Below are 14287 nucleotides of genomic sequence, written 5' to 3' on the forward strand. Positions count from 1 at the left end.
AAAATATTTAAAAAATCATAAAATAATTGGGGGGGACCTTCTAGTGAGGGGACCTACCAGATGTTCCCCTGTGCTCGTATGTCTGGTATAATAGAAGTGATCCGGATGATTGTGTGTATCTGTGTATGTATGAATGAAAGTGAATGTTTGTCAACATGCAATATTATTACTGTGCCATTAATAGTAAATTCTTATGACAATCCTGTGATAGCTCAGAGCCTTAAAGGTGTCTATACCAGTGTCATTGTGTATTCCTAAATTGGCTAAGAGTGATATTTAAAAGGTTTTCTTAACTGACACACAAACTTTTAAAAGTCCAAATTGTTACAAGGGTTATCATAATGGTTACTTTAAAGAGTAATTGCCAGTGTGAAAGTGTTCATTTAATGACAAATTCCTCTGGAATTATTGATAAATCAACTATTATACTTCTCTGCTCAGAAAATCAGAACTTGTCAGTGTGTGTATGTGTGTGTCATTAAGCTATAACAAGAACCTTGTATGCAATGTAGTAAAAAATCAGTAGAAAACACTTGTAAAGCTATGAAGTAAAGAAACTTTTACTATCTCTAAATTTGAGGTGATTACCCAATATCTTATCATTTTAGCTTATTTGTATTTCATACATTCGAGTCTAAAAGATAGCCAATATTTATTCATTGCAATGCAAAGTTATTACTACTTCCTTCCAAAAAAGTCATTAATGTTATGTTTCTTAATATCACAATCATGAAGTATGTGAAGTGCATTGCAAAAACATAAAAAAATAATTAATATATGATCAGACCCAATAAAGTTACCATGAACATGAATCTAAAAGCCGAAGCTGAATTGTAATTTATTTGAGTTATTCTGGGGCAGCTTAAAGATAACTTCTGTATACAGAGTTAAAATAAAATGTCATTACATGCATATGTCCCAGGATTTTCTTCAATTTCCTCCTCTTTTTTGTACCCTACTACATTGCGCCTCTACAGAGTCTGCCAGAGTTGCATTACCTCTCACCACTATTGAAGGTTTTTCAGAAACAATCAACCAATAAGACAAGATTGAAACACAAGTAAATTTATTTCACCCCTCAAAGTAAATTATACTGGGAAAATGCTTTCAATGACAATAACCTGGGATATTTGTTCAAAGAGAATTTGATATTTTTCTCGCCCGTAATTCCTCAAACCACTGATCCAGAAGTTCTTGAGGTGTTCTTGGACGACTATGATAATAATAATGCTTGGGTGGAGGTCCTTCTTCTAAACGAACTAAGTAGTGAACATGGCCAAGCTTGATTGGATGCATAACACCTCTTGCATGTCTACGGTATCCCATCATTCTATATGAGTGTTCAGGAAAAGATTCAGCTGAAAAAGAGAAACATTTTTCTCCGATATTAAGACAGTTTGGACACAAAGGGTCAAAGATCCTGTTAATTAATTGATATTTTTATTTATGGCAGCTAGGTACTTACCAACCCACAGGTTACTTTTAAACTCTACATTGTGGTCTCTAACAGCTATTTCTTGTGCTTCCAAAATTGTATCTTTTACAATCTTTGCACCTTTTGCGGGTACAAAATTTAACTGATTAACTGCATCATCCACTGAAAGTCCTCTGACAAAGCAAGAAACTATATACAACTTTTTAAAGCTGTACCAAATGTCTCTCTTCTCATGGCACACAAACTGAAACAAATTAAAATCAGATAGGTAAGATAAGTGAACAAAGGGGAAAATTCATCAACTACGTAACTGCACATGAAATGAAAGTGAAAGTAGTAAAGAGATAAAAAGCAAATCAAGAAGCGTAATGTATGAATAAAGGTTTACTTACTGCAGGGCGTCTCTCTTCCCCTTTCTTTAACGGTTCGAAGACCTGATCATTAAGTTGTCTCCATCGTGAAACTTTATTCTCTTTATCAACCAGAACTGCCCAATTTTCCAACGTAGCTCTATTTCGGGATGTTTGTCCAAATAAAACCTCGGGACGAAGTTTCTTGGACAATGCATTGAGGCAGAACATTTCTGTATAAAAACATTGCATACAATTATAACCCCATGTCTAAAACACACATGTAAGTAGGCATTTCAAAACAATGAACGACATACCTCAGTGAGAAACTCCTGTGATAAATTTTACTAAAGCAGTTAGTTGCAAAAGTGTGAAAATGTCAGTAAAAGTGCATTACTTGAAGAGAATTTTCAAAAAATAAATATATGAAGCAAAACCACCAACGAAGAAACGTAATCCTTCCTTGTCCTCCCCAAGCAGAAGACGTGATGCAGATGGGAGAATCGAGTAGTAGCAGTAGCAGAAAGCAAAGCAACAGCAACTGTTGTGACATTTCAAGAAGGCGTAGCTTGTAGCCTGACGTGGCCGACGTTTAGATGTGGTGTTTTGGGAAATTCACAATGATGGATTCGAAGTGTCTAGGATTATTATTTTGCGTTTTATGTACATATCTTACAAATGTTAACGCATATTTCATTACCGTCGATGCACATGCAGAAGAATGTTTCTTTGACAAGGTAGAGACGGGAACTAAAATGGGTAAGTCTTTATGCAGGTTAGGCCGGTCTATTTTGAAAGTCTTATTTTCCTCAAAAAGTATTGTCAAATGTGGTCATTATTTTGGAAGTAACATCCTTTCACTTAATCATGAATCTCTTTTCTACGAATCTGCGAAGGAGTTTCGGATTTCTTTCATTAAGCATGTAATTTATGTTTCAGGTCTAATGTTTGAAATAGCAGAAGGTGGATTTCTGGATATAGATGTTAAAATTGTTGGACCAGAAGGTAAAGTAATTCACCAAGGAGAGCGAGAGACCAGTGGAAAATACACATTTGCAGCTCATACATCTGGCGTCTACACATACTGCTTCAGTAACCAGATGTCAACAATGACACCTAAAGTTGTTATGTTCAATATGGAAATTGGTGAAAAATCCAGTACAGAAGATAAACCAGCTGAAGACGGTAATAAGGTCACCCTTTCAATACTTTTGTTTGCTTGAAGTACAATGTCTAATTTCAGTGTTTTTCCCTCAGGTCACCAAAACCAGTTAGAACAGATGATAAAAGAGCTGTCACAATCATTATCAAATGTCAAGCATGAGCAAGATTACATGCAAGTGAGAGACAGGATTCATCGATCGATCAATGAGAGTACGAACAGCCGAGTTGTGATGTGGGCTTTCTTTGAAGCACTAGTTCTAATTGTGATGACTGTAGGACAAGTATACTATTTGAAACGATTCTTTGAAGTTCGGAGAGTTGTTTGAAATCTTGTGATGTCTTATCCTTTTCCATCTGAAACTTCTATGAATTACCCTGAGGTGATCATCAGAAACGATTGATCACAAAGTTCATTTATAAGATCTTTCAATATGGGGTAACATGGTGTAAATTATTAATTTTGTGTGATCATTTTTCAATTGTGTATTTATGGATGTGAAGTTTTTTTGTGTCATGTATATTTGTCAGTCATTTTGCAATTCAACATATGAAAAAAGGAGTGAGATTTGTACAAATTTTCTTTTGCATCTTTCATATTCCTACCATTGATCTCCCATTCTTTTCTGAACAGTTTCAGCATTGTTCTTTTAATCCTCCTCAGCAAGTAGGCATTTCTTTCAAGTATCCTGCTCTGACTTAAATGGAGCTATTTTATGAGACTTTGTAGGGAATAATAACTTATTGTGTAACTGTTTGAGTAAATGTTTTATGACTTTTGTAATTCATTCCTGATGTTACTATATTGTTTCCTAATCACATTCTTAACTCATTGAATTTTCCAAATTTAAACTTCCTAGCCACTATAAAAGTAACATGTAGGTAGCCAAGTACAGCAAGATAAAGAAATAGGAGCTCACTTCAACAAAGTATGGAGTGCATCTCATGATTACTAGATTACTAGGAAGACACCCCTCATGGCTCGTTGGCAGCTGGAAGGTAATTTCGAATTTGCTCATATGTACACGGGTCCGCCTGAACTCTCAGTTCACAGACGACGTATGGCTGAAGGTGGGAAAATTCTTGACTTCTTGCTCAAGCTTCTTGAGAAAGGGCCGTATAACCAAATTCGAACGAAAGCTATTTTCGCTCCAACTTAGACACATTTGAATCATCTTCCGGTACTACAACTTCCTGCTTCGATCTCTGCTCGAGATCGTTCGCTGCACGCCGCCCGTCCGTCGGAGGTGGTTATCCGCAGTGGTCCCTCCCACGTTGACGTTGGTTAATCACAACACAATTTTTGGGCATAATTGTCGTTTGTAGAGACACAATTTGTTTGCAATGGGGAAGGCAAAGAGAATTCGCAACAGAGGACCACGGCATGATCCTGTTGGTTTGAATGGTAATCAATCTGCGTCTTTGAAAGAAGAGGATGGGGGCAGTAGTACAGAGACTAAAAGCGAGTTGTTGGTAGAAAATGTTGTGGAAAAGGTAAATAAATGGTTGTCAATTGACTGCGGTACATGTAGTCTTTACGACTATTGTTGTATATTGTCTATGTCGTATCTTTAACCTCCGTTACTAGTTGTGAATTGTTTTCTGCTATTCCTCTCTAACCTCCCGAAACACGGGGGTGTTCTGCCGTACCGGTTGCTCAACTATGACAAGTTTATTTTTTCCCTGTTAGCTGCAATCCCATGAAGAAGAAGAGAAAATATCAGGATTATTCATGTTGGCCGATGTCTTTGATGGCAGTACTTTAGCAGAGGTAGCTAAGAATCGCCTTGTACGCATAGCAGGACCATTACTTGTTGATCCTAGTTCCAATGTTCGCAATGCTGCATCTGGTGCCCTCAGGTGGGATTACTATTAAACTTTAATGAAAATCACTGCATTGTACTTCAATTATGTTAGGGAAATAATTCCTATGTCATAATCAATGCCGTATGGTATCTGTTTTCAGGAACTTAACAGCTAGCGGTGGACCAGAATTTTGTGACGTTCTCGTTGAACAGGATATAATGACCTCTCTCTGCTCTCTACTTCTTAAAGTGAGAATCATTCTTTATCTGTATCATTGCTCTGAGTGCTGTTGTCTTTACTCTTATTACTAATAATTTTATCATGTTCCCTTAGTATGGAAATGAATGGCAACCTAAATCATCCGATACACCTGAAAAAGATGTGGACTCTGATACTCTTGTCAATGCCGTGAACATTTTATGGAATTTGTGGTCTGTAGTATTATTGTTTCACTTTTCTTTTATTCCGTACTTATTTCTTTAACTTGAAACTCCTCTTTTTGTGCACAGTGAAAGTAATGCAACTGCTCTAAAGTACTTCAACAATGCACAAATTCTTCCTCTTCTTGTGCGTTGTCTTGATGTCAGTACTTTTGGATTAGATATTTCAACAGCTGTTGGTATGTGATTTTGTGTTATTTCGTACACTAAGGCGTGTCACAGTGTGACTCAAAAAGGCTGTACCTAATTAGGATCTCTGCTGCAGTCTACGACTTTGTACTTTTCTCATTTCAATCTGTATTTTATTTTTATTTTAGCTGAGTGTCTGCACACAGTAACTGAAGAAAATCAAGATGCTGTGTTAAAGATGCAAGACTTGGGGTCCAACCTTCAACAGATCCTTACTTCTCAAAATGAAGATGCAAATGTCATGCTGTTTAAAGTTTTAGTTGCAGGTCTGTCACACTTAGGAGAGTGTTTTTTAGTTGGTGATTTTATTTAAGACTTGTTTTACGGAAGTTTCTTTTTCCATAGGAATTCTCATTAATATTAATTTTGGAGCTGTGGAAGCCATGGACCCCAGCCGATTGTCTCTGATAATGGCTACACTTTCATTCGCATTAGAATATGACCAACGAAAAATGCTAAACCAACTCACAAGCCAACTTGAAATTGATATTCAGAAGCTCAACCCCAGAAGGAAAAGGATAAGGGATGCTGTTGATGAGGAAATGGAAGATGAGGAAGAAGAGAATGAAGAAGAAAATGATGAAGAAAATGGCAAGACCAAAAATTGTGACAGACGCTCTAAGGCCAGAGGAAGACGCCCTGTGCCAGAAGATAGGACCGCTGATATGCTTAAAAAGGAAGAGAAATTAATATCTGATGCAGCTAGATTATTACAAGCACAGTTAGTTTCTTTAGAAGTTCTAGCAAATTTATGCTCTGGTGAAGGTATAGAATAACTTCCTTACTGGATTCTAATGCCAAGTTCTTTTTATCTACTCTGTTGATCAAAGTTTTAATAATGTTGTTTTGACCCGTAGATGATGATGAGGATGGTATGGATGCTGATGATTCTGAATCCGAAGGAATGAGCGAGTCAAGTTATACTGAAGAATCAAAGGGGCCAGAATCTGTTCCCTTTGGAATTTCCTCTGATGTAATTATAGATAGGATCATATCTTTTTTTTTTCTTTTTCACATGACCTGCCCTTTTAAAGTTGTTTTTATGTCCTTATCAGATTTTAGAAGCTATTGTGAGCCAACGTTTAGTAACTAAGGTGTGGGATAAAACTATTTTACCTGCCGAAAATGTTTGTGAAATGTTACAAGAGCATATGGACTGTGAAGTTATTTTTAGCAGGTTTGTTTTATTTTTACCTTTTAAATGGTTGTTTTTGTGTTTGCTGTTTTCTTTACCCTTTGACAATTTTGTATTGGAAATAAGACATTGCATCTATTTTACTTTTCCACAGAGTCAATTCACTTCGCAGTAGAGCATTTTTGTGTCTGCAAAATTTAATAGCAGTAATGGACCTTGAGGAGCTGGGTGGTTGTAATGATTTGTACAATATGTGGCTTGAGACAACAAAACTCGTTTTTCAGAAAACCAGTAAGGTTTTGTTTTCTTTTTCTTTAGTATTTAGATTTTAATTTCTTTGTTTCATCTCAAATCTTCGCTTTCTTGCAGAATCTGACGATTTGCCACTTCTTGAGGCAGCAACATCTGTGATGCGAGCTGCAGTTTTACGTCTTGCTCAAGCAAAAGCTACACAGTTTTCATCACTAAGTGCTGATGATCTTCAAGTAAGAGTTGATGTTATAATGTTGATTTATAAAAAGAAAACATATCCAGTATTCAGCAGTTTTATTGCAGATTCTTCTGAAAGGTGAAAGTCAATGTAAAGACCCCAACGTAAGAGCAAATCTCATTCGAATTGTTGGTTGTATTGGACAAATGCTAGCTCCTATTTGTTCACCCCATCTACTGGTAAGCATTGAAGCAGCTGAAATTTCACTCCTACATGAAACACTGTTTCTGCCCATAAAGAAATCTGGTCTTCTGATGTAGTTTCTTTATTTTGTACCTATTGTAAAAATACTGCCATTTCCTAAATAATAATTTAAAAAATGAACTTTCATTAATTCTGTGCAGGTAATTGGGAAGTTTCTGTTGGATGTTGCATCTCGTGATGCCGAGGTTTGGGTTTCTGCAGAGGCACTTGATTGCATATTTGATGTGTTTGGAGAGGATGAAACCGATCAAGCTGCTTTCGATATTGATTTGGTCAACAAATTGCGGTCATTTGCTGGACCATTGAAGAGCAGGGTAATAATTGCGTGCCTTTTATCCTGTTTCATCCAATAACTTCTTTCCCCACCACTTACAAAATATTCATATTAATTTCTTCATCTACAGGTTCGTATGCAGAGGAAAAACCTAGGGGACCATTACTCAGTTGTTATGACAGCCACTTCTAATTTAAATCGGTTCATTAAATACAAAAGTAAAAGGCTATTGAAATTTTCCTCTAATGGACACATCTAAATCTAATCTTTAGATTGGTGGTTGCCAAAGAAGATGTAATGTTATATACTTGCAGACTGCTGCAAAAACTTAGTTGTTTAGAAGAAATATTTAATGGTTTTTACATACAGAAACCATTTTCAAAAAAAATCTTGACAGTGAGTTAGTTTTTGACTTTACCTTAATTGTGTACTGAAATGAGATTCTTTTTAAATGTACGGTACTGTCGGCTTTTATGAAATCATAGTTGAGTCATTCTTTGTTCAACTAAAAGACTGGTATGTCTTGTAATCATGTATATATCCTATGTCCAATTTAATCTACTGTTATGAACAGTATTCATTTTATCGATATATCATTATTTTATATAAGGTCTTTATATTCTGTTAAGAAGTTGTTACTCAAATCAGCATTTTGTGACATTGTATTTAATATGATGATGGTGTAAATAAAACTTACTCACTTGAAGTTCAGTTCTCTTAAAACTAGTAAGTAGGATAAACCTTGATAGAGCTTTGCAAATTATGGAAAAAGAAAATCTTGGAACAGTTTATTCAATCAAATCGGCGTCAGCTAATTATGTGAATTCCATCAGACAAGATATCCTCACATAGGTGTACCATAAATCTTAGGACAATGTAACAAAAGTAAGAAAAATAATGATTTGTTTAAGCTTGAAGGCAGGTATCAAAGTAAAATTACTGAAGGGCTTCCAGTGCTTGCTTACGTATGTCTTCTGCCATAGCCTTGAGTTCGAGATCACTAATTTTTAAAGCTTCGTTTTGATCTTCTAACTTACGAAGCATATCTCTTAGATTAGTGTTTATTTCTACAAAATCTTTGACTTTCGAGTAAACAGTTTCAGACTCGTTGGATTGAACCGTAGGTTCCCGTTTTGATTCACCTAGAAAAGAAATGAATAACTTAAGGCAATTGGAGCTACATGCACATGCTTAATTGTCAATTAATCTCGTGTTTTCTTTCCAAAATTTCTTGAGACAACTGTGTCACATGCATTAACCTCTAACGTTCTCCTACATATGGAACACTCACTGTTGAAAGACTTAACGAAAATATTGTCATCGGGAGAAGAATGGTCTATATCTTCGATTATTTGTTCTACAGTTGGAATTTTTGGTCTAGGTGGAATATCCGGCTTTTTTTTAAACATTGTAGTTGGGTTTTGTTGTTAAGTTTGACAGCAGAAGGAAAAGTGGGCAGTTGGCTAACGGCTGGCGCGTACGGCCAGAGAGATAACTATGGTACGACACAACTCACAACTACAACAACACACAGGTTTCAATCTTACTTTCCTTTTTTAAGATTTCAAAAATATAGTGCCCACGAAAAAATATTCATGTTGTTTTGTAAATCATATTTTTTAAGAGGGGTTGGCGACATTGTGAAGTGCGAATAGCCGTTTCAAGAAGTAAGAAGTACAATACAAAATTCTTCTCGTCCAGTCAAGCTCAAAGATTTTGAGTTGAAAAAGTAATTCAAGACGATTTTCTGTGTAGCGGTCCATCAGTATCATCAATTTCTCCATAATGGAAAGTCTCGAGGATCTTGTGCACAAAATGGAGTCGCAGGTAAGACGATGATATGACATCGGCGCTGCTGCCTAGCAGAAAGACATGAGTGGAAGCGTTGTTTTCGTTACATTTTATTTTGATTTCTAATCTATTTATTAAATAATTACAAAAAAGAATAGCAATATAATCCGTTAAAATGATTTTCCACTTGATTTTTCAAAAAAATTGTTCTTGAAACAGTATTTTTTTCTCTTAAACCGGCAACGAGCCGCACCCAATGACATAACCCTTTGAAGAATCTACAAAACCAGTTTTTGTTGTGATAGCTTTTACCCCCAAATTGTGCTTGTTTATCACCATTTTTATCTTAACCTACTTTGTCCCTTCCACCCTTACAGATGGAGCGAGCTGACAGTAAGCTTGATATTTTGACTATGCGGTTGGACCAGTTTGAAGCAAAAGTTCTTCCGAAAGAAGTAGATGTAAGTCATTGACAAAGACGCATCCATGGATCATTGTGTGTTTCAGTTAATACTAACCACTTTTTTTTGTTTGTTTACATTCGCCCCAAGAAACCTTTTAAAGTCTTCTTATGATTACCTGTATTGTACTTATACCCCACCACAATTAACAGTTTCTTCAACTTCATGAATTCATTGTTTAATAGAAATCTTGTTCCTACCTAGTTCTGGTTTTGAAAGCAGGGAAGATAGTCTTGAAGGTAATATTTTATTTTGAATACTATAGCTTTCTTTGTACTGCAGTTTTTCATAGGAATAATAGAGGGGTTTTCCTCATTCTGTTCCTCAATTTATCTTGTTCCCCTGACAGAACAAGAGAGCTTGCAAAATTTGAAATTCCCCCAAAATATGCTTTGATGCTATTGTTTGTGCCTTGTACTTTCTTTAGATGCCGTTTTAAACCCCGCAAAGTACCGGGACATGTAGAATGTGTGGTTGTCGCAGTTCCATTTGTAAAACTTCAACAGATTTATTTTAGAAATTTTGAAAAAGAGATACGTTTATTTGATACATGAAATTTCCTAACTAGTTGTGAAACCATTCTCACTAGCCTAAATTTTCAGGTACCCAGCTTCTTGTATTTATTATTGATGCATCACCATGAATTATCATATTCTCAGGACAACATTCTCAATCAAGGCTGTTTCAAGGACACCAATTCAGAGGAAATTAAGGAATCAGAAGAACCTGGTGAAGAGGAGCTGGATGACAACAATGGTTTGGACCCCAAGTGTCTCTCTGACATACTTGTGGAAGTCCATCGAGTGAAGAAAGAATATGATCAGGTTCTTCAGGATGTCCATCAGGTCCAAGAGCTACAGCAAGAAGTAACTCGCTCCCTCCGCAAGCAGATGAAACAGGTTCAGAACCATTTTGATCGTCTTCGTGACAGAGTGATTGGTTCAGCTGGCAGCAATACTTTGCCTGTTCAGAAATAACATTCAATCACATATTATCCATCTCATTGACTTAATATTTTCTATGTTTGTACATTTTTGTTGTTTATTGAGGGGCTGATGTCTTATTACTAGGCTAGTTGTTGCTGTTGTAGTTTAGTTTTGTCATCTAAAAAAGTTACCTGTTATTCTTTCAAACAAAAAATAGTGGTTAACTCTATCATAATTAATGTAATAGTAGGTTTATCTGTTTCTACAGCATGATTTTGTGTAAATATTATTGAAATTGGTAAGATTCTTCCATATCAAATAATCTTTGTCTGAAATGGTGATTACTACAACTAAGTATGTAGTGTTACATGTTTCATTAGCATGATCCCTTATAAAAAAGAATTATCAACTTGATGGTATGATTCATTCATAATTAATTTTTTTGTTATGGCTCCTCTAGTAGTCAAATCTTTATAGACTCTTGATGAACTTAGCTCAATATACTGTACTCTACAATAGTGTGTTAGAGCACTTCGGTATTGTTTTACACTTTTTGAGTAGTGTTTGAAGCAATATTTGTTAACTGTGATACAAATGAAAAGGTCCAAGTGACAACGCTTGGTTCCTTTAGCAATAGAATTGTGTACTAACACTGATCTAGTAATTAAGCTAGATAGGAGTCCAGTCTCTCTGCACCTTTCCATATCATAAAAATACTTTTTTTTCTGCATTGTAAAAAGAATTGTTCTGGGAACAAATACGTATTTATGACCAACAGTGCATTAGTAAAGCCGCTCAATGTTTTTAAAAAGTGCACTGTACCTTTTTTTCCCTCCCTTAGTTCAAATATTTTCTGCATTATTCAGAGAATAAGGAAAAGCAAATTAAGTTCAAAAAATTCATTTTTTTTGTTTAATTACTATCTTTGTACATAGTTTTCTGCAAAATTAATTTTCAAAATGCTTGAAAAAATTACGTTGCAACCAAGCTGTACTTTTAAAGAACAAGTACAAAGTGTTCTTTATCTCCTTTTCTTATACATTGTTTCTGACAACTGCATCTAATTTCAATTCCCATATGGCAGGCATAAGCTAATGGTTTGGGCCACAAGACTGAGTAAATGTGATTTAACATAATTATTCTAGAACTGGAATACTAGAGAAATTAACCCTGGGTTGTATCAAAATTGACCCATTGTTCTGTACATTGCACTCTGTTGTTGTATGCTAGTTGAGCATTACAAGTAAAATGCAAAATGTACAAGAGCTTTAAGAAAAAAAGCATGTGATTGAATATTAATAGTTGTTGGCTTACCGTCTGTTATTTTGAGTCATTTTCTAAACTTCATTTCAATTGCCCTTTTTCAGCACAAAATAATATTTACGTTCAGTTTTACATAAAACTTAATGTATTGTAGAAAAATGTTCTAAATCTCGAAGCACTTTTTCATGTCGATCTAAGAAGAATAGCTGAGTGTTAGACGACGATTCATGCCTTATTTGTTGTAATCTAGCGGAGAAAATTTGAAATACACCAAACTTCACTAATTTGTCAACAACCTAGTTGTGTGTGTGTGTGGTGTTTTTCGTATGACTGCAGAAGCCACGTCACACTGTCCTGTTATACGCGTATTCATCACCGCCCTGACAGCGTAATGGCCTTCCCTCATCATCTCGTCGGGCTCTGCTGGTCCAGAGTCGAGCACAGCTTCAGCCCCGGATAGCGGGACATGCTCGCCCATTCAGTTAGCTGCACCGGGGCCCATAGAACGGTTGGGGACGCAAATGCCAGCCGATAATGTATCGTCAAACGGTCCCCCTCCTCGCACTGGTTTTAACCGTGCCGCCCCTGCTGTCCGCCGTTTTGCGGTGTGTCCAGGTACGATACTGGAGCATCCCACTGACACTCCGGCTGGTCGAAATGCGTGGACTTGGTAGCCAAGGCAATACGTCTGGTTCTCCTCTGTGACGAGGTCGAGAAGCAAGGGTCGCCCGTGTTCCACCTGGTGCGGCGGTGCTCGCGCTCGGCCATGTCCGTGGTGGCGCAGGCCAACGTCACCTCCCGAGGCCGGTGCGCTGACCTGGCGGCTTCGCGCCGAGGGCTGGCCTTCAACTACAGTCCGAGAGGTAGACTTGGTCGTCGTGGCTTTGCGAGGTTGGACTCCCCCGAGCACGTAACACAACGCACTGCTCCACAGACGCGCCCCGCGGCGACGGCCAGTTCAGCAGCTCGTGCCTCGTGCTGGACTGCCCCGAGTTCCAGGAGCTGTCGTCGCTCCAGCGCGACGAGGCCTACGACTACTACAGCCTGTTCACGGATCCTATGCGTGAGTACGCCCGTCGCGGCACGGCGAACACCTCCCTGGCGGGTCCCTTGAGCTGATCCGCGTCGTCAGCCCAGGTAGGCTGGTCCTGCGTGCCCGGGGTGGGGCTGTTCCGCGTCCGAGGGCTGTCGACGGGGCCGGAGCGGGCCAACTATTCGGCGGCGGGGGACCAGTGCCGCGAGGACAGCGGCGAGCTCGCCCACGTCCTGAGCGAGGCCAGGACGGCGGGGCTGGCCGCGCTGCTGGCCGCCAAGGGCCTGGACGCCAAGAACCGCACCGTCGGGCCCGTCAACAGGGCCTACGTGAACCTGGACGACACGGCCAAGGAGGGGCTCTTCGTCACCTCGTCCGACGAGCCCCTCGACTGCTTCCCGTTCAGGGCCTGGGCGCCCGGGGAGCCGCGCCACCGCCTGCCCACCGACGATTGCGTCGTGCTGGAGCGGCGCCCGGCCGGCGGCTCCTGGGCCGTCACGGACTGTCGCAAGAGGCTGCCCTTCGTCTGCGAGCTGTACCCGGGCCCCGGCGGCGAGTGCGACGAGGACGGTAAGCTGCAGCGGCGAGCAATAGCGCCTGTGGAGCGTGGGGTAGGCAGACCCGCCGCGCGGCCGAGTGCTGCGGGACAGTGCGACGCGCCGGCGCTACGCCACCCGAATGCCGCAAGAGAAAGAAAATATCTTTCAAAGAAATCGTTTAGAACATGAGCCTGTGATCGTGATCCCCGTTCCAGACTCGGCGTGCCGGTCGCTGCGACGCCTGCAGGGCAGCCCGGAGGACCGGTGCGAGGGCTGGGACATCCTGGCCGTGCCGCCCGCCCAGCCCACCACCACAGGGGCGCCCATCACACCCGAGTACCCCGACGACGACGACGACGAGGGGCAGCAGGGCGGCGCGGGGCAGGGGGAGGGCGACGAGGACGAGGATGACGACGGCGAGGACGGTCGCGTCTCCAAAAGGTCGGCGCCCGTGAGGGGCGCGCTGTGAGAGGACTGGCACCGGGGTGGTGAGAGAGGGGGGGGGGCAAACTCATTTCAAACTTTCATCGCCCCTCGCCTCGCCTCTTGCTATCAAACTGCTGCAGGTGGGGATTCGCACCGCCGTATACCGCAGATCCCCCAGAACTTTTCTCGCCGCTATAATGCTTTGGTTTCGAGCATTTCCACGCTCCCGCTAAAGACTACCGTCCTTTTCGAGCGCGACCTAGACCGTCGAAAGGATTTTGAGACGCCAGCAGGGTGATTCCGCACACCGCACGTGGAGGCTAGCTCCCTCGCGCGAGGGACTTCTCTCTCCCTCTGTCCGTGA

The 14287-nt window shown here is 39.8% G+C and overlaps 6 protein-coding genes across 7 annotated transcripts; 4 read left to right on the forward strand and 2 right to left on the reverse strand.

Annotated features, from left to right (window-relative positions):
- Positions 1 to 1049: 1049 nt before the first annotated feature.
- LOC113206803 (39S ribosomal protein L22, mitochondrial) lies at positions 1050 to 2269 on the reverse strand. The gene is made up of 4 exons (XM_026423051.2): positions 2103 to 2269; positions 1828 to 2018; positions 1466 to 1679; positions 1050 to 1358 (listed from the first exon to the last, which is right to left on the reverse strand). The coding sequence occupies exons 2-4, from the start codon at positions 2014 to 2016 to the stop codon at positions 1135 to 1137; spliced, it is 627 nt and encodes a 208-aa protein (XP_026278836.1). The 5' UTR covers positions 2017 to 2018; positions 2103 to 2269; the 3' UTR covers positions 1050 to 1134.
- A 63-nt stretch (positions 2270 to 2332) lies between these two features.
- On the forward strand, positions 2333 to 3734 carry LOC113206802 (transmembrane emp24 domain-containing protein 2). Its single transcript, XM_026423050.2, has 3 exons — positions 2333 to 2544; positions 2725 to 2970; positions 3043 to 3734. Exons 1-3 carry the CDS (start codon positions 2382 to 2384, stop codon positions 3273 to 3275), a joined length of 642 nt encoding a protein of 213 aa, XP_026278835.1. The 5' UTR covers positions 2333 to 2381; the 3' UTR covers positions 3276 to 3734.
- A 449-nt stretch (positions 3735 to 4183) lies between these two features.
- On the forward strand, positions 4184 to 8190 carry LOC113206800 (HEAT repeat-containing protein 3). The gene is made up of 14 exons (XM_026423047.2): positions 4184 to 4440; positions 4637 to 4806; positions 4913 to 5000; positions 5086 to 5183; positions 5262 to 5371; positions 5510 to 5647; positions 5727 to 6146; positions 6239 to 6354; positions 6437 to 6558; positions 6671 to 6807; positions 6886 to 7001; positions 7072 to 7185; positions 7351 to 7524; positions 7615 to 8190. Exons 1-14 carry the CDS (start codon positions 4291 to 4293, stop codon positions 7741 to 7743), a joined length of 2082 nt encoding a protein of 693 aa, XP_026278832.1. The 5' UTR covers positions 4184 to 4290; the 3' UTR covers positions 7744 to 8190.
- Positions 8191 to 8244: 54 nt separating this feature from the next.
- On the reverse strand, positions 8245 to 9083 carry LOC113206806 (UPF0449 protein C19orf25 homolog). The gene is made up of 2 exons (XM_026423055.2): positions 8776 to 9083; positions 8245 to 8626 (listed from the first exon to the last, which is right to left on the reverse strand). The coding sequence occupies exons 1-2, from the start codon at positions 8891 to 8893 to the stop codon at positions 8421 to 8423; spliced, it is 324 nt and encodes a 107-aa protein (XP_026278840.1). The 5' UTR covers positions 8894 to 9083; the 3' UTR covers positions 8245 to 8420.
- Positions 9084 to 9130: 47 nt separating this feature from the next.
- LOC113206805 (uncharacterized) lies at positions 9131 to 12224 on the forward strand. The gene is made up of 3 exons (XM_026423054.2): positions 9131 to 9311; positions 9653 to 9736; positions 10396 to 12224. The coding sequence occupies exons 1-3, from the start codon at positions 9270 to 9272 to the stop codon at positions 10711 to 10713; spliced, it is 444 nt and encodes a 147-aa protein (XP_026278839.1). The 5' UTR covers positions 9131 to 9269; the 3' UTR covers positions 10714 to 12224.
- Positions 12225 to 12368: 144 nt separating this feature from the next.
- Positions 12369 to 14272, forward strand: LOC113206811 (uncharacterized). Of its 2 annotated transcripts, XM_052272317.1 has the most exons (5): positions 12369 to 12540; positions 12635 to 12788; positions 12860 to 12988; positions 13058 to 13528; positions 13713 to 14272. In XM_052272317.1, exons 1-5 carry the CDS (start codon positions 12460 to 12462, stop codon positions 13964 to 13966), a joined length of 1089 nt encoding a protein of 362 aa, XP_052128277.1. In that variant the 5' UTR covers positions 12369 to 12459; the 3' UTR covers positions 13967 to 14272. The 2 variants fall into 2 exon arrangements, with proteins under 2 accessions (XP_052128277.1, XP_052128278.1); XM_052272318.1 differs by having other exon boundaries at positions 12369 to 12788.
- Positions 14273 to 14287: the final 15 nt, after the last annotated feature.

This window comes from Frankliniella occidentalis, unplaced genomic scaffold (genome assembly GCF_000697945.3).
Source record: "Frankliniella occidentalis isolate FOCC.00 unplaced genomic scaffold, Focc_3.1 Scaffold200, whole genome shotgun sequence".
Taxonomy (NCBI): domain Eukaryota; kingdom Metazoa; phylum Arthropoda; class Insecta; order Thysanoptera; family Thripidae; genus Frankliniella; species Frankliniella occidentalis.